This window comes from Mesoplodon mirus, assembly GCF_964341445.2.
Source record: "Mesoplodon mirus genome assembly, chromosome: 5".
Classification (NCBI taxonomy): domain Eukaryota; kingdom Metazoa; phylum Chordata; class Mammalia; order Artiodactyla; family Ziphiidae; genus Mesoplodon; species Mesoplodon mirus.
The window spans coordinates 13,453,804-13,480,311 of record NC_138980.1 but is presented as its reverse complement, the minus strand read 5'-3'; the positions used below and the strand labels follow the sequence as shown (position 1 = coordinate 13,480,311).

General features: G+C 44.5%; 1 protein-coding gene across 1 annotated transcript in view; it reads right to left on the bottom strand.

Moving 5' to 3' along the window:
* DOCK2 (dedicator of cytokinesis 2) overlaps positions 1-26,508 on the bottom strand; it is a 417,518-nt gene that overhangs the window by 382,742 nt on the left and 8,268 nt on the right. The window contains exons 2-6 of the mRNA XM_082621317.1: positions 16,132-16,215; positions 5,822-5,862; positions 4,687-4,742; positions 4,097-4,193; positions 1,421-1,569 (exon numbers count right to left, since the gene is read on the bottom strand). Of these exons, the coding sequence (XP_082477443.1) occupies positions 1,421-1,569; positions 4,097-4,193; positions 4,687-4,742; positions 5,822-5,862; positions 16,132-16,215 (427 nt within the window). The remainder of the gene's footprint in view (positions 1-1,420; positions 1,570-4,096; positions 4,194-4,686; positions 4,743-5,821; positions 5,863-16,131; positions 16,216-26,508) is intronic.

The window sequence follows — 26,508 nt, the reverse complement described above, 5'->3', positions numbered from 1 at the left end:
TTGAATTAAGAATGCTCTTGCCTCCTAAGCCATCAAAGTTACCACAATACATATCAATAGTTTACTTGTAGCTCACTCTTAACTGGACTGTGGTCCCTTAGTGCACAGGAACTTTTATTTCTGTGGCCTCAAAAAGCCTAGCAGGAAATCAGGCCAATTGTAAGTGCTTAATACATGTTTGTTGTTGGGATGAATAAACAAATAAGTAGGATGTTTGGAGAGCATTCACATAATCAGGAGGGGGGAGGGCCTTTACATTTCTCAAATGTTATCCAACTAGTATAATGGTGAGGCCCAGGGGCTCTAGAGCCAGACTGCCTGGTCTAAATTCTGGTTCTGCCATTTACTAGCTATGTGACTTTGGACCTGTTAGTTGACCTCTTTAAGAGCCTCAGCCTCTTCATCTGAAAAAGTGAGGATACTAAAACTGCATGCCTCATAGAGTTGTTATAAGAATTAAATAAGAGGGGCTCCCCTGGTAGTGCAGTGGTTAAGAATCCACCTGCCAATGAGGGGACACGGGTTTGAGTGCTGGTCCGGGAAGATCCCACATGCCGCGGAGCAACTAAGCCCATGCACCACAACTACTGAGCTGGCGCTCTAGAGCCCGTGAATCACAGCTACTGAGACCCGCGCGCCTGAAGCCTGTGCTCCACAACAAGAGAAGCCACCGCAATGAGAAGCCTGCACACCGCAACAAACCACAACTAGAGAAAGCCGCGCACAGCAACAAAGACCCAACACAACCAAAAAATAAATAAAATTTAAAAATTAAAAAAAAAGAATGAAATAAGACAATGGATGTGAAACACAAAGCTACAGACTGGTGCATAATGAGCTTGGATTAGGTGTTAGTGTTAGTTATCATGTTATTATCATTACTATTATTATTAGTGCATTGTCCTGCCTCAAAATATTGTTTCACACTCTCCTTAACTTCACAGCATTCAAAGTAACCAATTTCTCCTTCTTTCCCTTTGAGGAAATGCTTTTGTAACTGTGCATATGAGTTAGCTGATGGCATGTGGCTTAGATTAATGTAGGATAGGGAAGGGACATTAAGTCTCACATTGGGATTTAAGAAAGAGCTTTGTAAATGCAGGAATAAAATGACAACTAAGCCGAAAGTGAACCAGCATGACTGTGCTCCCCAGCCCCTTGGAAGTAGGTTAAATGAGTGTCCTAAATCTCTAGCCCGCTAATAACCACTGGATAAGCAAGCCTCTCTCCGCTTGCAGGTCCCTGGGTCCTACAAGGGTGATAGCAAAGGCACACAAGCCCAGTCGTTGGTAACAGCCTTCTCCCAAATAGAAAGTAGCAAACTTGCATCTAAAAATGAAACCTAGCTTCTCACAGGGAGAAAGGGAAGAAGTGGGGTGGGTGGGGAAAGAAAACATCTTTCGGAGGAAAGAGACGTTACTTGTTGCCATAGTCAATTCTGGACGTGACTTTCTGCTTCAGTTCCTTCAGCTCGTCCTTGGGCAAAGTTCCTGAGAGGAGCTGTGACCGCCAGTCCATCAGGTCGTACATCATGGACTGCACCTGGAGGAACCGCTCATTTCTGCTGGCCTAGGAGCAAAAACAGGAAACAATCGCAGTCACCTGCACCGCAGGTCTTGGCCCTCCATCTGGACCAAAGTCAAGCATGCATGTTCAGGGGCCATGGCTCCAGTGCCTCTCTTGGCCCCTACCCAGCTGTGAAGGGATTGGGTGGTGGTCTGAGTCACTGACATGTTTCCTCCCCCAGGGCCACAGGGGTTTCTCAAAAGCAAAAGTAATAATCCCAATCACTCCCTGGTTTAAAAAAAGAGGGGTTATTTCTGACTCTTATCCAAAAGGTTACATGTTGAATAGGAGCGCCATGAACATCTGCTGCAATGCAGGTCTCAGAGGCCAGGCCCTTTAAGGCTGAGAACCAGGGCCACTGCTCTGGTGCAAAAGGCCTGTTTCTAGGGCAGTGTTCCCCCAAGTGTAACATGCGTACAACCCAAGGGACATGAGATGGGTTTTGGTGGTACAAAGACACATATTAGGGACCCATATGGTGATTCTCCTCTAGTTTCTTCCCATCCTTCTGTTTAAGGGCAAGAGAAAGTTGCAGTTTCATGGCAATATGACTTTAACCCCTCTCTCACATTTGTTAATTTCTTTTTTTTAACAAAAAGAGAGAGAAGTTCTTTGGCTCTGAGCTTTTGACAGGTACTACTTGATGACACTGTTTTGTTTTCATGTATTTATTTGAATAATGTTCTAATTGTGCCAAGTGATTTTGGCTGTGCATTTGGGAAGCACGTGTGAAGTGATAAAAGTATATATACCTATTGGGTCTTTCTCCCCAGTTTCCGGCACAGAGCTCCTAAAATGCTTGGAATTTCCTAAGTGACAGATGTGTCTTTTCTTATTCACAATGAGCGCACATACTGACCAGACCTGAGTCTGTGCTAATGAGATGAGTCCTAGAGAGCTTCAAGGATGGGGGCTGGCTGTCAGAGGGACCAACCATGTGGTTAGAGGGTTGGAACTTTCAGCTCCAACCCCCAACCTCCAGGGAGGTTAGAAGGGTTGGAACTTGATTCAGTCATTCAATCATGCCTATGTAATGAAATGTGGATAAAAACTCTTAAACAACGAGGTTCAAGTAGCTTCCCAGAAGGTAAACATATTGATGTGCTGGGAGGGTGGCACGTCTTCCCTGGGGAAGGCATGGAAACTCTGTGCCCATCACTACCCCAGTACTTTCCTCTGTGTCTCTCTTCCATTGGCTGTTCCTGAGTTGTATCCTTTATAATGAAACTGTAAGAGTAGTACTTTCCTGAGTTTTGTGAGTTGTTCTAAGGACACACGGAACCTGAGGTGAGGTTGGAGGGGTGTTGTGGGAGTCCCCGAATTTGTACCAAGTTGGACAGGTGTGGGGAGCCTGGGACCTGGGCCTTGCAACTGACATCTGAAGAGAGGGTAGTCGTGTAGAACTAAGCCCTTAAACTCTGGGGAGTCAGTGTTAGAACTGAATTGAACTGAATTATAGGGCATCCAGTTGGTGTTGGAGAGTTGGAGAATTGTTGGAATGACACAGCATGTTGTAAAGTTCCTTATGTAAGTCATTTAAGTTTACTGAAAAGGGAGACAACTTAGGTTTTAAGTAAATACTTCATGGGTGGTATGCAGATATGGTAAGAATCATGAAACTGGAGGTTTAAGGATCACTTTACTAGGGTAGAGGGCATGATGGACTTGCAATTCAAACATTTCTTAAGGAAAATGCCAAGCTTCCACAGTGCCTGTGTATGTGATGTGTAAAAGGAGTGGTAGAAATAAATAATAAATCACTTTAGCCTCAAGTCTGCTGTTTGCCCCCTAAACTGTCCTAACAACCTTTGGAAAACTTATAGAATGGTAACTGAATATGCCCATTACCATATATTATGAAATATCCACATGGGAGTCAACATTTATGACCATAAGATGTGACTCTACACACAGAACGTGTACAACAGCAGGTGTACACGATGCTGTAACAAATATGCAGTAAGCCTTGGTTGACATTTTCACTCTCAGTTTAATGGTTTTCTTAGCTGCTCACTTTCATTAGGAGTTTTAGAAACATCAAAGGAGGATTTTAAATTAGATTTACTTCAATGCAGGGAAAACTCGTATAAAACACGCTCTTTGTTTTTCCAGGGTCAAAGCTCCCTCATAGATCTGAGGACAATAGTCACTAGTTAATTAATATATGAGAACAGTATTTCTCAATGTGTTATCGACAGACCACCAAATCAAAATCTCTAAGTTTATTAAAATGCAGAGCCCCATTGAAGGAAGCTGTATTTTTAATAGCTCTCAAGGTGATTTTTAAGCATACTCAAGTTTGATGACTTTTTCAGTAGTTTAAAAAAAACAGAAGGATCACACCAGATGCCCTAATCACTATGGCTCTGTCACTAGCTCGCTGTATGGCTTTGAGAAAGTCACCTAACTTCTCTGGGCCTTGACAGCCTCATACTGTTTGCTATACTATGTCAAGGCTAAATTGCATATTTGAACCAAGCCAAAAACTGCAAGAAGCTTCCATCCCAGGGAGCAGGGTTTTGAGTCTTACCACATAGAGCTGTTTCCAGATGCTGCCCCATTCCCAAAGTGTCGTTGTCACTTCTTGTGCCAGAGGAATTTCTGCAGGAATAATGTTCTCGATATTCCTATTTAAGGTGGGGGGGAAAATGGTGTGAAATTGAGACCCAAGTGCTAACAAGATAAGATGTTGGCAAATGTGCATTAAGCTGCAGCTGCTGAGAGGGGCCTTCCAGGCAGGAGACTAAACCGTCTCTAATATCTACACCAATTACATTATGCAGATGCAAGGGACTTCCTTTTTAATGTCCTCCTTCATTGGGTGGGCCCTCCAAGCTCATTATTCAGGAGTAATCTACTTTAATTCAGTTCAAAGGCAGCTGCCAGTGAAAAGTCTGATTCTCCAAATTTACTAATACCCCCTCAGAATCAGATCTGAACACGAATCAATTTGCATTGGATCTCCCATCCAGTGAGGGAAAGGAGATAAATAAACACAGCACAAAGAAGACAGATCGGCTGAGCATCCCTCACATCTGCCAAGTCAGGTTTTCAAAGTAGACAGGACAGTGACATCCACGAGCCACTGGAGGGTCAAGTGTGGGCAAGGATGGCAAATACCTTTTTTTCTCCACTGTCACTTCTTTGATGTGGATAAAGGATTTAGGAAAAATGCCCTGTTGGGGATAAGATAAGACAAGGTGAGATAGCATGACTTGTACCTACAGAAAAAAACTGACCCCGGGTCTTCATGATTTTTCCAAAAGCTGCTAGCTGGTAAAAACCTCAAACTTTACAGGAATAATCCCAGTCCAAGAGAACAAGTGGTAGGTGCCAAATCTACTCTTTTAGGTCTGGTTCCTCTCCAGTTCTTCATCAGTCGTTCAGGATCCCACAGTAGCCCTAGATTCCAAAGGATGCTCCAACCCCATTGCGGACACTCACCCTATCAGATGGGCAAGGCTAGAGTGCGTGAAAGACTCACTCTAAGGGAGAATAGTGTTCTGCCGCTCCCCTCTCCTGCCCGGGACAGCAGCCACCCTTCCCAGTCAGGAAAGGTCAGGTCCTGAGGCAACAGTGTCCCTGGTTGCATATGGGTTGCTTTGATTTGAGATCTCTTTCTCTCTGGATTTATATTATTGTTCATGATGGAGGAAGGAAAAAGCATCTATTATTTCCTTGCTCTATAAGCTTAGCTCTGTTAAGAGAAGTTGATCAATTACTTGGAAATTCCTTCATAAATTCAGCCAGCGTGTACACTGGGGACATCTGGTCACTGCGCTAGACACTGTGAGATGTAGAGAGATGAGCAAAGCAGGCGCTTGCTCCCATGGACATGGCGGTGTGCTGTGGGGCTGGGGCAGGGGAACTCCCTGAGGGCGGAGACTGGACCTGTCCCTTCTGAGTCATGTTGCACACATAGGTGAGGAAATGATGAATGCCCCAAGCAATGCTAAAGAAAGGCAGTAGGAGATAAATTTCAAATAAAAAATGCACGATTCCACGGGACTCGAAAAATCATATGTGACTGACATATTAGGAAAAGTTTCAGGGAGAAGAGAGCTCTGGAGATTGACCTCAAAGAATGAGTGAAAGGGGAAGGCACTGAGGCACAGCGAGGAAATCACAGGACCCAAGGAGGGAGGAATGGCATCAGTCTGCAGAGGAGCAACAGTGGGAGATGAGTGCCCAGGGGGCTGGCAGGGTCAGGTACAGACATCCAATATTGTCCCAAATAAAAACAAATTGACCTCACCTGCAACATTTTGTGCTTTACAAGGTATCCCCGATACCAGTCTGCAAAGAGAAAACAAAGAAACAGGTTTTTCATCTATTCGCACAAGTTCCTTGCTGGGTTTTGTTGTTGCTGTTTGTTTTTCACTGGCAAAGAAACTACTGCGAAGTACTTTAGACCTTAGGTACAGATCAAAGCCCTAGGATTCAACAGTCTCTTGAATTAGTTGCCAACATCTCCAAAAAGCATCCACAAACACAGGGATTTCATATAAAAATGCAAATTTCATCCTTCTTTTGAAAAAACAGGAGGCCCAGAGATGGTGGCCGGTGCTCCCGCATGGTTGCAGTTGGCTAGTGGTGAGAAGCAGCTGGTCCCATCAGACAAAGCAGGCGCCTCCAACTCACCAGCCTCTACCCAGTCCCTCACTTATTTCCATTAACTGCCTGGATGCTTCCCGTGTTCATATGCATGTTTTCAACCTCTGCCTTAGGGACACAGAAAGGCTGAGAATGTCTGAGGGAGTTTGGCAAACATCCTAAAATAATGGCCGCAGTTCTAACAGCAGCAAATTGTGTCTAAAATGTGATTTGCAGAAGTTAGTCATTACGAAACAGACAAGTTCGGGGATGGGTAAAAGGACAGGAATTTTAAGAGATTCTTCCCTTTGCAGGAATATCAAAAATGACTCAATTAACAGAAATCCAAATTATACACAGTCCTCAGACAAAATGAGCCTCAGTATGGCAAGTATTGATGACTATAAATGAGCCTACTGGCCTTTGAGATGATTCAAGCACAGCCAAGTAGTGGCATTCGTCATCTTTGTAAATAAAGAGCGTCTGTCAGGAGCCTCATTAGCAAACCCTCATTACTGGGCTGACAGATTGTTGTCGAAATATGTTCTCAACAGACATACGTGCAAGCTCCAAAACAAACAACTTAAAATGCAAAGTCACCCCTCCCAGTCATGAGCCAGTTTGAGGGTCAGGTCATAAAGAAAGTCCTAAAGAAACAGGTGCCCAAAGTGGTTCCTATTTCGAAAGACAGAAAGGTAGAGGAAGGAGAGAAGGAGAAAAGGAAGGAGAGAGAAAGGAAGGAATGGAGGCTGGAGAGAAAGAAGCTCAGGTTTGGAATAAAAAACCGTTCTAAGCACTCTTCATATATGAAGCCTTTTAATCTTCATAACAACCACATGAGGTGGGAAATTCAATAATCCCATTTTACAGAAGAGTGGCCCACCTGAGGCACAGAGAAGTAGAGTAACTCGACCACAGTTACACAGCTAGTAAGTGACAGGGCCAGGATCTGAACGTAAACAGCCGTCATACTGTGCTTCCTGTCTAATGGAAGAAGGAGCATGGTATTTGCCTAATATTTCCATCCTCCCAACATCTGACTCCCCAAAACTACAACCCCACTAAGTACTTCCAGTGGTGGAAAACTTTCTACTTCATGAAGAATCACATTCTATTTTCACACTCCTCTAATAATTTTCCCTATAACTATTGGTAATAATTAACTGTGAACAATAATGCTTATACGATATTAACAATAGCGCTTGCTGTGTGCCAGGAACTCCGGTCAAGTTTTTTGTTTTGTTTTTTTCAAGTTACAAATTAATCTTCACAATGATTCTATAAAGTAGGTACTATTATTGCCTCAATTCTGCAAATGAAAATAGAGAGGCACAGAGAGATTAAGCAACTTGCTCATGGTCACACAGCTAGTGAGTAATGCAGTTAAGACCTAAACCCAAGCATCTGACTCTGGAGGTGACACTCTAGTATTGCACTAGAACAACCTCCTTTATCTGCAGTTCTTTCCCATTCAACAAACAAGATATCAGAGCATCTCTGTAACATTACTAGCTACCATTAGTTGATCGCTTAATGCACACAAAGCTGTCTGCTAAGTGTTGTACATGTATTCTCTCATTCAGTGCTCATATCCATACTGTGTAATATTCCCATTCTGTAGATGAAGAAATTGAGATTCAAGTCAGTTGAGGTACTGGGCCAAATCACATGCCAGGGTTCAAGGGCAAGTCTGTGTGGCTTCAAAGCCAGCCCTCAAAGCTGTTCCACCACATTGTCCCCCATGCGATGAGCACAAATACAGATAATGTTCTCTTAAAGCACAGATACAGTTAAGGGTTTCTTGGTTGCAGTGGCCTGAATCCACCTTATTGGCCAAGGCCACCAAAATCCACCAGATAGTAGGAAAACAACCAAGGGACCACTAGTCTGCCCACATCTGGCTCTCCACGACAGGGGCTCCATCAGGGACCCTTGACTTCCAGTGACATTGCCCTCTCTCACCCTTGAGAATCAGTGACTTGCCACCCCTTGTCGGTATCCTGATTTGCAAAATTTCAACTCACTCCTGAGCAAGAAATCGATTGACGCTTACCGCCAGCATATACATTCTGGCTCCCAGATTTAAGTTCAACAAACACTGACTGTACACCTACTGTGTACATGACATTGGGCTAGGTGCTTTCAGAAATAAATCCCCAGTGATCCTTGATGAGACAGGCTTACCACCATCTCCACTTGCTGGATGATGATAAAGCATCCACTGCATCAGAGCTGTCCTTAGGACTTTTTCTGATATCCCCAACCCTGCTGAATCACTGACCTCTATGACCCCTGATGTCCACTCCCTAGTCTGGTCACTGGTCAGTTATATCTGGCTGTACTCCAAGACCTGACTGGGCAGATAATAATAGTTGGCACACATTGCAAAATCCATGACAAGAGACGCCATGATCAAAACCAGACTCAGGGTAACACAGCATTTACCACACCCCAGGACTTGTCCCCTGGCTTAATGCCCTTTCAGTTAAGTAACAGAAAGGGCTTTTTTTGTCTAACCCTATCCATGAAAACTTTATAAATAGAAAACTCACAAAGTGTATCCTGGGGAATATAAGGAAAGGAAATTTTTTTTTACCATTCTTATGGAAAATGATAAACTCCAACTGTCCTCCTCTCCCACATTCCAAATATCAAAATGAAATGTACCTAAATTCTCTAATCACCCAGGAGTTGCATGGGGAGAGGAAAAAGGAGGAGAGATTAAAAGCATCCCAGAACATCAAAAAAGAACCCACATCCTAGAAATCCAGTCCTCTCTCTGCCCTCTCCGGGCACTGTGATCTTTGGTCATGTCACTTAAGCCTCAGTGTTTTCACCTGTCAAATGAGGACAATAACAGCTACCATACACGGTTGTTGCACAAACTATTGTTTAAACAGAATTATGAAGGTGAACACATCTGGTAAAGGTACAGAACCTTAGACCGGAAGAAGACATACCAATTTCAGGAAGAGTGTTACCTGAAGAATGGACAAAAAGACAAGAATGGAATGGGAGAGGGGTAAACAGGTTGCACCTAAAATGTTTATTTCTTTAAAAATAATATGTATGAACTAAACAAGGAAAAATGTTAATATCTGTTTATTTGAGTGGTGTGTGCCTGGGTGTATTTCACTTTCCTATTTGATTGAAATATCTAATAACATCAAGAAGAATATAACAGAAGCCAATATCAATCAGTGGTTAAGGGTATGAGCTCCGGAATCAAAACCTGGATTTGAATGAAGATCTGCAACTTCTGCGTGATCTTAGACAAGTTAGTGCATTTCTCTAAGCCTTAGTTTCCCTATTTGTAAAACGTGAACAATAATAGTGCCCGTCTCATAGGCTTAAATCAGACAAGGAATTCAGAGTTTGTACAGTGCCTGGCATATGGTTAAGTGTTAAAAAATTAATAAATACTATTATGTCACTTAAAAATCCATCATCATCATCATCATCATTAACCAGAGAAACTTAGGCTTTTTTTTTTTTTTTTTTTTGCGGTACGCGGGCCTCTCACTGTTGTGGCCTCTCCCGTTGTGGAGCACAGGCTCCGGACGTGCAGGCTCAGCGGCCATGGCTCACGGGCCCAGCTGCTCCACGGCATGTGGGATCTTCCCGGACCGGGACACGAACCCATGTCCCCTGCATCGGCAGGCAGACTCTCAACCACTGCGCCACCAGGGAAGCCCGGCATATTTTCTATTTTATTTCCAGAACCTACATATTTTGATTTTTTTTTTTTTGTGTGTGTGTGGTATGCGGGCCTCTCACTGTTGTCGCCTCTCCCGTTGCGGAGCACAGGCTCCGGATGCGCGGGCTCAGCGGCCATGGCTCACGGGCCCAGCTGCTCCGCGGCATGTGGGATCCTCCCGGACCGGGGCATGAACCCGTGTCCCCTGCATCGGCAGGCGGACTCTCAACCACTGCGCCACCAGGGAAGCCCTGTTTTTGGGGTTTTTTGTGGGGTTTTTTGGTGAAGTCATTTCAACATATTCCCATAACAACAAAGTAAATAAAACATTCTTCAAATTCAACATAATGGAAGTTTACTGACGTTTTAGCCTCACCCACAAGCAAAAGGGAAGAAAACTTCACTTACCAATTCCCTACAATGAAACAGCCTTACTTAAGAAAATGGAGTCCCTTTCATACCAACCTGTTTGTAGAGCAGATCTAAATAAAGGACCATCTCCCTGCAAAGTGGCACTTTAAAAAAAATACCCTCTTAGGGCCTCCCTGGTGGCGCGGTGGTTGAGAGTCCGCCTGCCGATGCAGGGGATATGGGTTCGTGCCCCGGTCTGGGAGGATCCCATATGCCGCGGAGTGGCTGAGCCCGTGAGCCATGGCCGCTGGGCCTGCGCGTCCGGAGCCTGTGCTCCGCAACGGGAGAGACCACAACAGTGAGAGGCCCGCATACCGCAAAAAGAAAAAAAAAAAAATACCCTCTTAAATGCGCATAATGTACCCCAACCCCGCCGTGCCCTAAAAGCAAAGGACTCAGATGGGTCAAGATCACTTTCGGTGGAGTTGTCAGGAGAAAAGAGGCAGCATGGCTCTGGGTGTACCCCACTCAGCAAGTGGGAGATTCGGAACTCTTCATGCAGAGCTCTTTGCAGCTGAACCAAGGTTGAGGTGATTCACAACACATGCCAGCTTAGAAGGAATTCCAGATATTTTTAAGTGAGAAGAACAAGTCTCAGAATGGTATGTACAGTATAGTCCCATTTTTTAGAAAACAATGACAATAAAAGCTATGCCTTTCCTTAAGGAGGTTAAGCTATGTCAACTTCCTCCCTCATCCCCTCCCCTTGGTTCCATTTTACTGGTCAATGAAATTCAGAAGCACCTTGAAACCACTGTCTAAAAATCCCATTCCCTTCGCCACTAAGAGTGGGCCCTCATGACCCGGGCAAGTATGTGTATCAGTAGATGGAATGGAACCTTCCCTGTTGTTCTGGAAAGGAAGAGTCAGGTAGCAAATAACTGAGAGTGGAGCAGACATTCCCTCTGAAGGGCTCATAAGGAAGAGTCTAAGTAACCTGGGATACCCCCAAGGAACATCCCCTCACCACTGTCTAAGTAATCAGGAGATGGGAGTTGGTCTTCGGAGGTAGCTGTTGTTGCCTTAGGAGTGCATGGTAGAGCTCTCTTACCCCCAGACCAAATCCAAGTGTGAAGGGTGCAGTCCAGAAGATTCACTCAGAGATATAGCGGGCATTTGGCATCTTGTTCCCCAGCTACATGGCTATTCGTGCAGGGGACTGGCTGATCTTTTGGCTTATCTGATCAGGAAGTCAAAGAATCAGAGAGAGAGCACCCCAAACTCCCTCTACCCCCAGCCTTGTTTAAGCTAGGAAAAGGGAAAGAGGAGAGGAGCATTAAACTGCGTATGGAATTGAAGCCTTCTTTTGAGATGCTGTTAAATATCAGGAAAGATGTCAACCAAATATAACTGAAGGAAGTGACTGGGGAAAAACAACACTCCTTTTTCACATTCATTCCCCCATGAGGAATTCTGACTACTTAATAAACACATGTGTTTTCCACATCTGAAATCAGGAAGCAGAATGTTTATGCTGCCTCTGGGTAGGAGAGGCAGTCTGAGAGATGTAATATGGACAAAGAAATAGGCATTAGGATGTCTATTAGGAAAGCTTAGCAATGGGCACCCTTCTGAATTGTTTGAGTTTTTATCGCAACAAAATATTATCTAAAAGGAAATACTAAAATCATTAGAGCTCTAGTGAAAGGAAATTCATTCATGCCTCAGGTTTCAGCTCAGGTTTTTGTTTCCCCCATTCATCTGGCTGAGTAAGTTTAGTGCACAGGCAAAGAAGGGCTAGCCTCACCCACTCCAGGCCATCAGAGGGCCATCTTCTGTGCTCCCTGGGCGATATTGCTAAGATAGATACATACCTGCCGGTCTCAGTGTAGCTCTGTTTAATGGGGGGAAGAGATGGAATTCAACACAGAACACCTAGGAGCCAGGCATGATGCTAAACAGCTTCTCTACCTCTCTCATTTTATCCTCATAACACACCCAGAAGCAAGGTGATGATAATCCATTTTTGCAGGTGAGAAAACTGAGGCTTGCTTCCCTAAGATCACTAAGCTGGTGGGTAAGTGGAGCAGAGAATAACTTTCTGATTCAAAAGCCCATGCTTTTTCTACTTCTTTTCTTCCTCTTTCTTCTTTCTTTTCTTCCTTCCTCTCTTCCTTCCTCCCTCCCTTCCTTCCTTCCTTCCTTTCTTCCTTTCTTTTCTTTTTGTGGAGTAGAGGGGAGAGTTTAAAATTATTGAAAAATACAAAATAAAAATATTCACATTCCTACCCCCTAGAATTAATCATTGCTGATATCTGGAGAAATGTGCTTTGAATCTTCAAGACTATATCTATTCTATTCCATTCCCCTCTCCACTTCTCAACTGTATTCGTTTTTTTTGCGGGGGGTGGGGAGGTGGTTACATTTTACAGTTTTCGAACAATGACGTTCTTTTTGGTAGTCGTAACTATCATGACTTTTAACACTAATTTTGACAAATCAGTTCACTTGGACTTAATGCTCGCCAGTATTTCCTCTTATCACAGCTTTTCAATTCCTATATTTTAACATTTTGATTCATCTCTCAATTGGCTGGATTTTATTTTTTGAGTAGGTTTCTGCAAGACGGTGATATGAGCGCACCCATATTTTTTCTACTATTGTCATTTCGACTAATTTTTGACTAACACTGTGGTTTTCACTTTTTTATATCTGCAGAGGAACTGTTTTTCAACTGGAATCATAAGCAGAACTCCCCGCATGCAAAAAAGATAAGACCAGGCCTGATCTCAGAGCCCTTAGCCATCTAAGGCCCTCACGGACTCTTAGGATCCTATAAATTCCAGTTTGAAAACTCTATATGGGTATGAGTGCATGCATGATAAATCCTAATAATTTTCATACCAATTCCTCAGATATCTAGAATCAGTCTAACAGACTTCCAAATGTATTTTCAAAATATTCATGAACTGGCAATCACTTGCTAAATTAATATGTCCAGCTCTTTCCAGAAAAGTACTGTGGCTGCTTATTACAAGGATGCATTAAAATTAGACTGATAAAACAAAATTTAAAATGGAAAACCAGAACTAAAGAGCTTAGGAGCAAGAAGGTTAATCCCTAAAACAAAGGTGACTTGAGTCAGCAAGTGCAGTCTTTTTGAAGGTCAGGCTATAGGCCAGGCAAAAGTAAAGAAAGGCTCTGATTACATGCAACCCATGTGGTCAGTTTCCTGCCCTGAAGCACTTTCTCCAGGGAAACTGCATGAAAAGAAGAAAAAAACACTCATCTGAATTTCAAAATGTAGGACACAGAAAACATTCTGAGGCATTTTCACTGCCTTGGTAGGCATGGGGTGGAGAAAAGGGAGCAGTCTTAGGAGAGTGGAGAGAACAGCAACTGGCTCACTGTGTGAGCCTAGGCAAGTCATTTCTCTTCCCTGAGCCTTGCTCCTTCACCTGCAAATCTGAGGTCCCTGCCTGTTTCTCAGGATTAGCATCCAGTAGCACAAAAGTGACACTGAGGAGAGTTGTTTTGCTTGCTGTTTTTATTTTCAATCTTTGCCCTTGGTAGACACCTAGAGTTTGCTTATCTGCCACTGAGTAGAACTACATTTGTAAAGTGTAGGATTGCACTGTGGGAGGAGGGCAGGGTGTCTGGAATCAGATCCTTACCCCTCCCCCAGTCCCACTCACTCTGTCTGTAAAATAGGGCCAGACTGGGCACTATAGAGGCCTGGACACTGAAGAGTGCATGATGTCCAAAATAACAACAGTGGGCTTCCCTGGTGGCACAGTGGTTGCGAATCTGTCTGACAATGCAGGGGACACGGGTTTGAGCCCTGGTCGGGGAAGATCCCACATGTCGCGGAGCAACTAAGCCCGTGCGCCACAACCACTGAGCCTGCACTCTAGAGCCCATGTGCCACAACTACTGAGCCCACGGGCCACAACTACTGAGTATGAGCTCTAGAGCCCACGAGCCACAACTACTGAGGCCGTGTGCCACAACTACTGAGCCTGCCCTCTAGAGCCCACGTGCCACAACTACTGAGCCCATGAGCCAAAACTACTGAAGCCCACTCACCTAGAGCTCATGAGCCACAACTACTGAGCCTGAGCTCTAGAGCCCGAGAGCCACAACTACTGAGCCCGTGCGCCACAACTACTGAAGCCCGCGTGCCTAGAGCCTGTGAGCTGCAACTACTGGAGCCCGCGTTTCACAACCACTGAGCCTGCGCTCTAGAGCCCGCGAGCCACAACTACTGAGCCCGTCTGTCACACCTACTGAGCCTGCACTCTAGACCCCGCATGCCATGACTACTGAGCCCGCATGCCACAAGTACTGAAGCTCGTGCGCCTAGAGCCCATGCTCCGCACCAAGAGAAGCCACCGCAACGAGAAGCCTGCGCACTGCAATGAAGAGTAGCCCCTGCTTGCCACAAGTGGAGAAAGCCCACGCACAGCAACGAGGACTCAATGCAGCCAAAAATTAATTAATTAATTAATTTTTTTAAAAAAGAAATCCTTAAAAAATAAATAAATAAATAGCAACAGTACTAAAGCACAAAATAAATGTAAGGAAAGTGAACAAAGTTCTCATTTCCCCCATGATGATTCCTTTAAAGCTGCTTTGAAATATCAAATATCAAATTCTTTCTCCCTCCAAAAAGCGTTTTCTGTTTGTTTGCTTTTTGGTTTGCATTTGTGTGTGTGTGTGTGTGTGAGTGTATGTGTCCGTGTGTGTATGTGTATGTGGACACGCACTCCTTCACGAATCTGCAGAAGTGCTGTTAATTGCATATAGCTAATCTAGGGCTGAAGATACCACCTGTCCTGCAGGTCGCTGTCAGGAGTACCTAGACTAACATGTTATGGAAATTTAGCACAGTGCTCACTGTGTGGTTAAGAACCCAAAGATGGCTAGCTCTGTAGGCAACCTCCTTTCCTCGGGCCCTCTATTTCTCCTTGAGGGGGCCTCCTTAACAGTAGCACACCTGCCTCCTGCCTACCCTCACCCCCATCCCAGCACAGGAGAGCCCAACCTGAGGGATTAGCTGGGAAACAGGGACAGAGCCCCCTCTGCCCTCCTTTCTCTTTGCTCTGCCTGACCACAGGAAGGACACACTCTACGCCCTACACACAGCGGGATTACAGTCAGGCCCAGGCAGGGGGAGATCCGTGGTAGCCCAGCTGGGCAGTGAGGGCTGGGAGAGCCTGCCTGAATGTAGTCAGCCCATGAGCAAGTTCATTCGACCCTTACACCCAAGCCGTGCTCCCAATGTCAATTTTATCAGTGACACAGGTGATACATTGATTTCTAATGGCCTGACTCATGAGTCCACCAAGGCCATTAACCTTTGTGCAAACTTTAAAAACCACCACCATCGCCACGATAATGGACACAGCCCAACAGACACTTGGTTTCACAAGAGACGACACCTCTGTGGGAAGAAAGAGATGCCATTTTGCCCAAGACAGGGCATCCAGCTTGCTGAAGGCCCAGATGCAGTGCCCAAACCACACAGCTATGTACAGCAGTCCTCCTGGAATCAGGAGTATAATTTACTGGACCCTTCCAACCCCTAATAATGCTGATATTCCTTTATAATGGTGTTGAAACTAATAAAGAAGTGTATCTAGAAGGTGTCATAGGGCCCAACAGCTCCATGGCTGGGCAAATAGAGAGCACAATGAACATCAGACCACCCAGTTTGGCTTTTGTTTCTAAGTATGAATTCCTACAATAACAAAGCATTATTTTCAGTAAATCTGAAATACTAATATTAGCAAAATGTATTTAAATAGACCACACAGAGGTGCAAGTTCCAAGAGAGGGCTGGAGGTGCTGGGTATGTCCTGGGGGTGTCCCAACACCATCAGCAAGCTCCTGGCATCCAAGGGTCGCCTGGGCCAGTGACTCACCTCCACAGGTCTCCTGTATTCGCACCACATCGCCAATCTGCAGGGAGAGCTGGGGGACTCCGCTCCCTTGGAAGTTGTATATGGCTGTGAAATGGAACAGAGAGGCAGCCTGGTGAGACCTCTGGATACCAAGAATCTCTGCTCCTTCCTGCCCTTCCTGTCTTGACTTTATCTGATGACCATGTAGCCCACATGGCTAAACAAAACCAATGTAGAAACCACTGCCTGCCACAGGAGTCAATGCAGGCCCAGCCTGGCTCCCAAAGGCCCCCATTCATTAGTCAAACATGACCTCTCCCTAGCACAGGTCCTGCACTCCAGTCTGAGTGACAAGGATGGCATTTATGTCATCTCCCATGGTTGACCTCCCACTGTACACCCGGCGTGTGCTCAGCACATCCTCTCATTCCATTCCCACAGCAACCCTGTGAGGTGTAAACTGTGATCCCATTTTGCAGATGAGGAAATGGAGGTGCTGAGAGGTTAAACAATTTGGCCAAAATCATCAGGCTAGGAAGTGACAGGAAAACCAGTATCTAACTTCCATTCTCAACTGCTATGGTGGGCTACCTGCTGCTCCCCAATTACTCCATCCTGGTGACAGCGGCCTAAAATGCCAGTCTTTCTACCACTCCTTTACACTGTCTACCTTCCCATTTACACTGTCAGCTTCCGGGGAGTAGCAGTTGGCTATGAAAACACCCAGAGTCCCCTGTGTGGTATGGGAGCCTCTGCTAATCCCCTGGAATGTGAGATTACACCGTATCATTGCAGTGCTCAGCCCCTGCTCAGCATCACTTGCTAAGTGAGGACCAGGCCATACTGTTAACCTAGGGATGAAGCTTGTTTAAGGAATATCCAGCTTGGAAGATCTTCAATAACAGAATAGGACACAATGATGTTTGATGTGACATGTGAATCAAAACATAAGTGTTTCGATTTAAGGAAAGACCCTCAGGAGGATGGATGGTATGATCCTACAAGGTTGTCCTCATTCATTCATGCAGCAGATATTCAGTAAGTGCCTGCAATATGCCAGGCACATGCTAGGCACTGATCTTGCTCTTTTGGTGAATAGACAAAAAAATATAAGGTTACAAAATATGATACATGTGATGTAAGAAACAAATAGGGCCTGATAGAGGAGGCATCAATTTTTGTTGGGGTAGTTAAGAAAGGACCCCCTGAGCTGATTATACATGGAGGATTCAAACAAGTCAGCTATGGGAACAGAAAGGGGGGAAGGGCATTTCAAGAAGTGGGAATAGCATATGCAAAGGCCCCACGTAAGGAAGACACTTGGCACATTCAGAGAGCAAAAAGGAAACTGCTGTGCATGGAGTATAAGGGAGGAGGGGGGTGACACAGAGGAGGCTGGAGAGGCAAGAACCAGGTCATGCAGGGCTTCAAGATGACTTTGGGCTTTACTCCAAGAGAATGGGAAGCTGGATGGATTTTACTTAGTTATTTGGTAATAGCTTTATTTAGATACAATTTGTCCACTTAAAGTATATAATTCAATGATTTACTCACAGAGCTGTGAAACCACCACCATGATTAATTTTAGAACATTCTCCTCACCTCAAAAAAGTCCCCTGAGCCACAGTCGGCCACTAATCTACTTTCTGTCTCTATAGATTTGCCTATTCTGCACATTTCGTACAAATAGAATCATATAATATGTGGTCTTTTGCAACTGGCTTCTTTTACTCAGCACAAAATTTTAAAGATTCATTCATGTTGTAGCAACTACCATTACTTCATTCATTTTTATGGCTGAATAACATTCCATTGTATAAATATACCAGTGGATAGAAGGCTGAAGGCTGTTAAGCAGGGGAGTGATGTAACCTCATCACGCCGACTGCTGTTGGGGGAGTGGATGGAGGGAGGCAGAGTGGATGTGACGGAGCCCACGAGGAGACCCTTGCTTTGTCTCTCTAATCCCAGAGGTCTTTGAACCAAGGAGAGACTTGCTGCTGATGAGCCATGTGACCAAGCAGTGCAGGAGGTAGATTAACCAAATGAGAGGAATCCTGAGTCCTCTTGGTAGTCTTACCACTGATTCAGTTCATTCCCTCTCCCTTTGCTCCTCAGTTTCCTCATATGTCAACAAACAAAATGCATTTAAAAACTACTACTTCGAGTGAAATCAGCAAAACTGGTGAAGTGGGGAGTTCCAAGTGCCTGTCCCTCCAAAGAAGCAATTAAAAATCCAGCACAAATGGTCAGAATCAACTTTATCAGAACTCTGAAAAACAGTCAGAAGTTTACCAGCAACCAAGCCAATGCTTACTCAAGAAAAGGCAACTGAAACCTGGTAAAGTTTTGTCGCATTTTAACTTATCCTTATCCCGTTCCCTGCTCCCCATCTTGGTGGCAGTCTTGAAGACGGTGTCCCGTGTTCCTATGGGTTCCTGGGGCTGGAGGAAGCAGAGCAGACCTTGTCCCAAGAAACTGTACAGTAGGTGCTTGGTTTGATCTGTCTGTGGGCTCCCTGAAGGACCAAAGCCATGAGCTTGCCTTTATTTCCCTGACTTGGGACTCTCTTAAGGGAGAGAAGCAGCTATGCAAAGGGCATTGATCAAAAACATTGAAAGTCAAAAGAACTACCTGCTTCCACACAGGGCAAAGAATAGAAGTTTGGTCAAACAATAATACCACTAATAAACCTGGAAGGAAAGGCTTAGGAGTGGAATGCTTTGGAGAATAAGAGCTTTGAAGAACACCACCTATTGCAGGGGATCTGGAAGGCCATGCAGAGTTGGACGCATGTTGAAAAAGGATGGGAGAAAGCCCAAAGCTCTCAGCTCTGGTTGACCTTCAAGCTCCATACAGGGAGAAAACGCAGGCCCTGGCAGAGCTGTAAATGGCCTGGCTAAGTGTTGAACGTAAGCCCCAACACACACGCGCAGCTGCAAAGACTAGTTTTTTTTTTTCTCTCAATTCCAGGCATTTAGAGACTTCAGTGACCACGTGCAACAAACAATACAGTCTTAACAAAAATATTTTAGAAAAGTCACTAAACAAACAAACTACTACAATCTATATCAAGCAGTGACAATAGCCCTGGCAAGGAGGGAGACTCTGACGTCTGAGTTAGCACATCGTAACATTCAAGATATCCAGTTTTCAGCACAAAATTATGAGGCATGTAAGAAACAAGAAAGTATGGCCCATTCACAGGAAAAAGAGAATTTAATAGAAACTGTCCCTGAAGAAGGACAGACACTGGACTTGGGAGACAAAGACTTTAAATCAATTATCTTAAGTATGCTCAAATATCCAAAGGAAACTATGGACAAAGAACTAAAGGAAACCAGGGGAATAATGTCTCAGAAAATGGAGAATATAGTCAAAGAGAGAGAAATTATAAAAAAGAATCAGATAAAAATTTTGGAGCTGAAAAGTACAATAACAAATGTGAAAATTTTATTAGAGAGGTTCAACGTCAGATGTGAGCAGTCAGAAGGAATCAATGACCTTAAAAATAGGTCTGTTGAGGGCTTCCCTGGTGGCGCAGTGGTTGAGAGTCCACCTGCCAATGCAGGGGACACGGGTTCGTGCCCCAGTCCGGGAAGATCCCACATGCCGCGGAGTGGCTAGGCCCGTGAGCCATGGCCACTGAGCCTGCACGTCCGGAGCCTGTGCTCCGCAACGGCAGAGGCCACAACAGTGAGAGGCCTGCGTACTGCAAAAAAGAAAAAAAAAAAAAAGGTCTGTTGAGATTAGCCAGACTGAGTAGCAGAAAGAAAAAGAATGAAGAAAAATTAACAGATCCTAAGGGACCTGTGGAACAATGTCAAGCACACCAACATCCACATAATGGGAGTTCTATAATAAGAGGAAAGAAAGAGAAAGTAGCAGAAAGAAAATTTGAAGAAATAATGTGACCATTATTGTGGTAGAAAACAAATGGCAAAATGGAAGAAGTAAGTCCTTCCTTATGAGTATATACTTTAAATGTAAATGGATTAAACACTTTTTTCAAAAGGCAGAGATTTACAGAAAAGATTTTTTTTAAATCCACCATGAAATCAATCAATCAATCAATCAATCAATCAATCCACCATGATCCAACTATATGTCGTCTACAAGAGATTCACTTTAGGTCCAAAGATACAAATAAGTTCAAAATAAAAGAATGAGTGAAAGAAGTTCCACACACATAGTAACAAAAAGAGAGCTTGGTGGGTATACCAACATTAGACAAAATAGACTTTAAGTCAAAAATTGTTACAAGAGACAAAGAAGGACATAATATATTGGCAAAAGAGTCAATACACCAAGAAGATATAGCAATTATAAACATATATGTACTTAATAATGTAACACCAAAATATATGAGGCAAACATTGACACAATTAAAGGGAGAAATAGATAGCTCTACAATAATAATTGGAGACCTCAATACTCTGCTATCAATAATGGATAGAACAAGTAGGCATGAAATCAATAGGGAAACAGAAGACCTGAACAACGCTATAGATAACTAGTCCTGGGACTTCCCTGGTGGCGCAGTGGTTAAGAATCGCCTGCCAATGTAGGCGACACGGGTTCGATCCCTGGTCCGGGAAGATCCCACATGCCATGGAACAACAAAGCCCATGTGCCACAAGTACAGAGCCTGCACTCTAGAGCCTGCAAGCCACAACTACTGAGCCCGCGTGCCACAACTACTGAAGCCCACGTGCCTAGAGCCCATGCTCCACAACAAGAGAAGCCACCACAATGAGAAGCCCGCACAACACAACGAAGAGTAACCCCAGCCTGCTGCAACTAGAGAAAGCCCGCATGCAGCAACAAAGACCCAAAATGCAGCCAAAAATAAATAAAATTTTAAAAAATAATGACTAGTCCTAACAGACGTATACAGAATACTCCATCCTACAATAGCAGAATACATTCTTCTCAAGTGCACGTGAAATAGTCTCCAGATAGATGACATGTTAGGCCACAAAACAAGTCTCAATAAATTTTAAAAAGAGTGAAATTATACAAAGCATCTTTTCCAATCACAAAGGAATGAAGCTAGAAATGAAAAACAGAAAAAAAAAAACTGGACAGTTCACAAATACGTGTAAATGGAACAACATACCCTTAAACAACCAGTGGGTCAAATGAGAACTCACAAGTGAGATCAAAAAATATTTTAAGACAAATACAAATGAAAATACAACCTATCAGAACTTATGGATGCAGTGAAAGCAGTGATCACATCAGTGAAGAGGCTTGGAAAGAAATGAGGTCAAAACCCTTCTCAAATGTAAACAAGCATCACTTATAATGTTCCTCCACTATATCACAGAGAAGCGTATTCTCAACTGCCCTTTCATGTTGTCATCACAACTACTGCATGAGGTAGTACTATCCCCACTCTATAGAGGAGAAAACTGAGGTTCAGATGGTTTGAGTAGCTTACCCAAGACCCACCCACAGAGTGGTAAATCACAGAGCCAGGACTTCAACCCTGTCCTGTGCCTTGTTCATTCCCTGCATCCACTGCTTCTCCACAGCATCTGATGGCAGGTGTTCAGGTGTTCACCAGACCCTGCTTCGGGCTTCTGTTTGCCACACTCTCTGAGCTGCATTCTCTGCGGGAAAAGTAGGAAACCTGTAGGCTTTTTAGTCCAAAGACCTATACAAATCAGCCTTTTCACCAAGGGACCAACTAGTCTTTGTGAGTATTCATAGGGGTGGAAAGTCTCAATCCTGAGAGATAATAAAGCTTGGGAGTTATGAGCCAGTGTCTCTGGAGTAAGACAAATGTGGCTCCTAAGCCCGGTTCTGCCCTTTGCCAGCTCTGGTCTCAAGCCCAGGGGTGCAGAGTATGATTGTGCAGGCTTTGTCCAGCACAAGGCCACCAAGCCAAAGACAGCAGTAGAGGCTGCCCCCCCAACCTCTGATCTGCTTGCCAAGGCCTGGGCCCTACCTAGGCACTGTGTCCACCAGGGGAGGGGTGTATCTTTGTAATTCACACAGAGGCACTGTAGGGGCCAGCGGCAGCCTGCTTGAGCAGCAACTTCGCCTCCCCAGGCCTCATTTTCCTCAACTATAGAAAGGAGGAGATGATGGTCCCTACCTTGAAGAGTTCCTTGGAAGCCTGGCTGAGATCAATACACAGAAAAAGTCTTTACTCTGTGTCTGGCCAGAGTAAGTGCTCAATAAAAAGTAGTCACTTTTCTCTTTATTAGCATTATAATACCTCCACCTCCTAAAGCAATCCATTCAGAGGAACTCCTTCAGAGCTCTTCTTTGTGTCACCTTTAAACCTGCTTCCTCGCAGTTTGCATTCAATGGCACTGTCAGTCAACAATGAATAAAATTAAACCTTTGCCCAAAAACAAACCTTGAGAGGTCCCTCAGGGGACCCAGAGTTCTCTTCTCCTGCATAAAGATTCCCCATTTCTTCATTCCCTCCACACTTGGCCTCATTTCAAATCCTGTCCCCACAAAGGCTGCTAGCATTTGGACCCACTCCAGCTTGCTGATGCCCTAATTCCACAGACTCTCCACTCCCTGATCCCTCCAGCTCCAGAGGTCTGGCTGAGGACATGCCTGCCAAGGAGCTGGGCAGAGCCACAGAGGCAACTGAGGTTTCTAACAGAAGAAAACCATCCATGATATGTGTTTGCCTCTGGAGCACCAGCAAATTAGTTTTGTCCATCAGGTATTGAAAGGGCAGGGCAAGACTCTGTTCCCAGACTATATCCTTCCCATCTTTCCTTAAGAATCTCTTCCTCACCCTCTGCCCAGCTCTGTCAGGTGAGAAGGTACCAACCCATTGGCTTAAGAAGATATCTTGGACAGATCTTGAAACTTCATATTCAACATGGAGGTCTGTGTTCATTTTTCCAAAGACTCACATCATATGAAAATGAAAGTAACTGACACTGCCATTTAATTTATAAATGTATTTCTGCCTTTGCATGAGGACCTTTGTTCTCAAGGCTCCATTTGGGGAAAAGCAGACATTACTGACAAAGGAAGTGGCTTTGCATACCGGTACCCAATTCTGTTAAGTTTTCTAAATGACTAACAGGAAACTTTGAACCAGAATGCCACTCTTTGCTAAAGTTTGATTGCTTATCTATGAATCTCTCCTGAGTTGTTTCTGACCAGTGTCAGAACAGTTCATCTTCTTCCCCATTCCCTGCAGGCCTAACCACCCTTGAGCTCTGAGTGAGTGATGGAAAGGGCCGGAAAACATGAGGAAGGTACAGGAATAAGTAATAAGTAAAAATCACTGAAATCATAGCCTGCCCCACCCTGGCCATGCCCATCATGGAAGATAAACAAGTGGTGAAAGGATTCCCACAGATACCCGTTCCAGCTTCCCCTTTCATACGAGGTCTCCGTGCCTTGGAGAACACTGGCACATCCCAGTGAAGGATCTGACCTCTCCTTGTATCAAAATACTATACTCAGGAGCCAAGGCAGCAGCTGGTCACTGATAAGCCTAACCAGACCAAAATACTTATGACCAAAGATCAAGGGGGTGCTTCAAGTACCAGGGCCATCTGAGGTCACTGAACCCAATGAGGACTCTAATGTTGGAAATCCTAGAGTGTCAAGCCAGTGGGAGCTTTTGAGACAGGTGGGACTTCCAACAACCCTGGAAATCAAATCTACTGATTAGCCACCAACTTTACTTAAATGTATTGAAATGCCCTGCTCATCAGGAGCCCAAATCAAGAGAAATAAGGAAAAAGTAAACATACCATTGCTACAGCATGCAGCTCACAGAAACAAATAGGGTTGGGGTCTCTGTGCTTTGGGCTATGTTAGGAGATAAGTACAGTATTTCACTTGGATTTACACATGAGGAAACTGAGGCAGAGAGAGAATAAACAACTTATTCTAATATCTCTAATAAGAGAGTTATCCAGAAGTCTGGATTCTAACCACTTCATATACTGCTTGATGCCCCACAAATGGTAAACACACATACTATGTACCAAGCACATGTTATTTTTCAACAGATATTCATTTGAGCACCTACAGTGTGCCAGATACTGTTCTGAGTATTGGGTAATAGTGATAAATAAGACAGACAAAATTCCTCACATTTTACTTGTACCAGCTCATTTAATCTTCACAGTAACACTCCAAGGTATTCCCCTCCACATAACATATGAGAAACTTAAAGAGAGATTAAGGAACTTGCCCGTGGCCACACAGCTAGAAAGTGGTAGAAAGTGGAATCAAACCCATATGGGAGTCTAAAGTCCTTATATCCCTGACTAACCCATTGCTGATGTCACGATTTATTGTGTGTGTGAGAGTATATATGTATATGTGTATACGTGTGTGTGTGTGTGTGTGTATGCGTGTGTATGTACTAGACTTGTTCATTTCCCGTCTCCTTCAGCCTCAGCGAGGGTGGAGACTGAGTCTGCCTGTCGGCCACTGAATTCCCAGTGCTGAGAACAGCATCTGGCTCACAGTTGAAGTTCAATCAATATTTACTGAACTTTAATAAATACTTGTTAAACTGAAGGAACACGAACATGAAGGGCAGGTATGTCTCTCCTTCTAAGTTTTTTCTTGCATTTCTTGAGATTACTTGCTGAGATGCTGAGCCAGCTGGGCTGCCAATTTTGATTGCAGCCATCACGTGCCCTGTGACCCTTCAGGATGGATTCGTACCTCATCAGGGGCCCTGCCATTTGCTGATGTGTTTCAAAACAAAAGCTTCAGCAAACACCAAGTGTTCATAGAGTTTGTACAAGTAGCTACATGAGAGGAACACAAACAGTACTGGAGAAGAAGAATGTAATTGCCTGAAGCTCACTCCTCTAGTCCCTGAACTGGGCTTTCGATGGTCTCCACTCCAGGTAGAAACAGAACTAGCCGGCAGGTCCACTTTGGATTCAAGTGAAACATAGTCGTTGAAATATACAAGCAGTTTGCCTGGTGTCTCTGGACAAGGTGTTGACAGCCGCAGTACCAGGGAAACATCCTGACATTGCATCAGGGAGGGTGAATGCGATGACCCAGCAGAAGCTTCTGGCGGCGAGGTCAGAGCTCAAACCTGGTGCAAGTCAGCAGTGGATGAGGCAGGAGAATCACAGACAGAGGGAACCAAGGAGGAGGAGGTGTTCCTCCCCTGACCAGGAGAGGACAAGAATTACAACCTCTAAGGAACACTTTCTATGTATCAGACACTTCTCCAATGACTTTACCTACAGTCACCTATTTAATCCCAGCACCTATTTAATCTTGTGGTGGGTACAATTATGGTCAGTTCTATTTTACAGATGAGCAAACTGAGGTAGTGTGAGATGAAGTGAACAGCCCAGGGTGACACAGCTAGGAAGGTGGTGAGCCAGGATTTCGCCCCAGGCAGGCTGGCTCCAGAACATACACCCTCAACCATTACAGCACACTGCCTCTCACTAGTGGATGTGTATTTAACACCTGCCCCCTGCCAGGTGCTTTAGGACCCCTACTGGATCCTCCCAGAAACCTTACAGGTTGCCATAGGTGAGCCAAGGTGACATTCCCAGCCAACAAGAAGGAAGTTGAGATTCCCATGAGTTCTCTAAAACAGTGATTCTCAACTGGGAACAATTTCGCCCCCAAGGGAACATCTGGTGTAATGCAAAGCTGCACATGTGCACGTTTTTGTAGGAAGCGTGTTTGGATTCCCAAGGGTCCCGCGTTACAATAACGATGACCTTTTCTGCTAGTACCTTCTGTGGTACTAGCAGAAACCTACCATGTTCCTGCCAGTACCACAGAGCCAGATGGAATCAAACTCGACCCCCAACAGAGCTCTGCCGTCAGACAATAAGCCATCCAGTGGGGGAGACAACCTGCAGTCACATAACTAAAAGACAAGGTGAAAAATGAAGATTTTGATAAAGCAGAAGACACTTCTTCCAGGGATGAGGTGTAAGAAAACTACTGGAAAGAGGCTGCATTTCAGCAAGAGCTTAAAGCTCTCTGCTCTTCAGTTTCCTCATCTCTGAAATGAAGATAAAAGTACCCATCTCTCAGGGTGGCCGTGAGGGTTAAACATGGTACCACGAGTGCTTTATAAATGGACTGGACTGAAAACAGTTGAGGCAATGTTGTTATTTATGACAATATTGATGACAACCTAGATCAGGGGACTAACTAAGGAAGTCCTGTAGGTAGTTCCATTCTCCCAGCTGCACAGACCAAACCATGGTGGCACCCTTAACTACTTTCTTTCTTTCATACCCACGTCCAATCCATGAGGAAAATCCCGTTTGCCCACCTGCAGCACACACAGCTAAGCACACCTCACCTCGTCCACTGCTGCATCCTTGGGGGGTCCCCCACCATCTCTCGCCTGGTTATTGTAGTGACTGCCGTACTGGCCTGTCTGCTTCCACATTTAATTCCCCT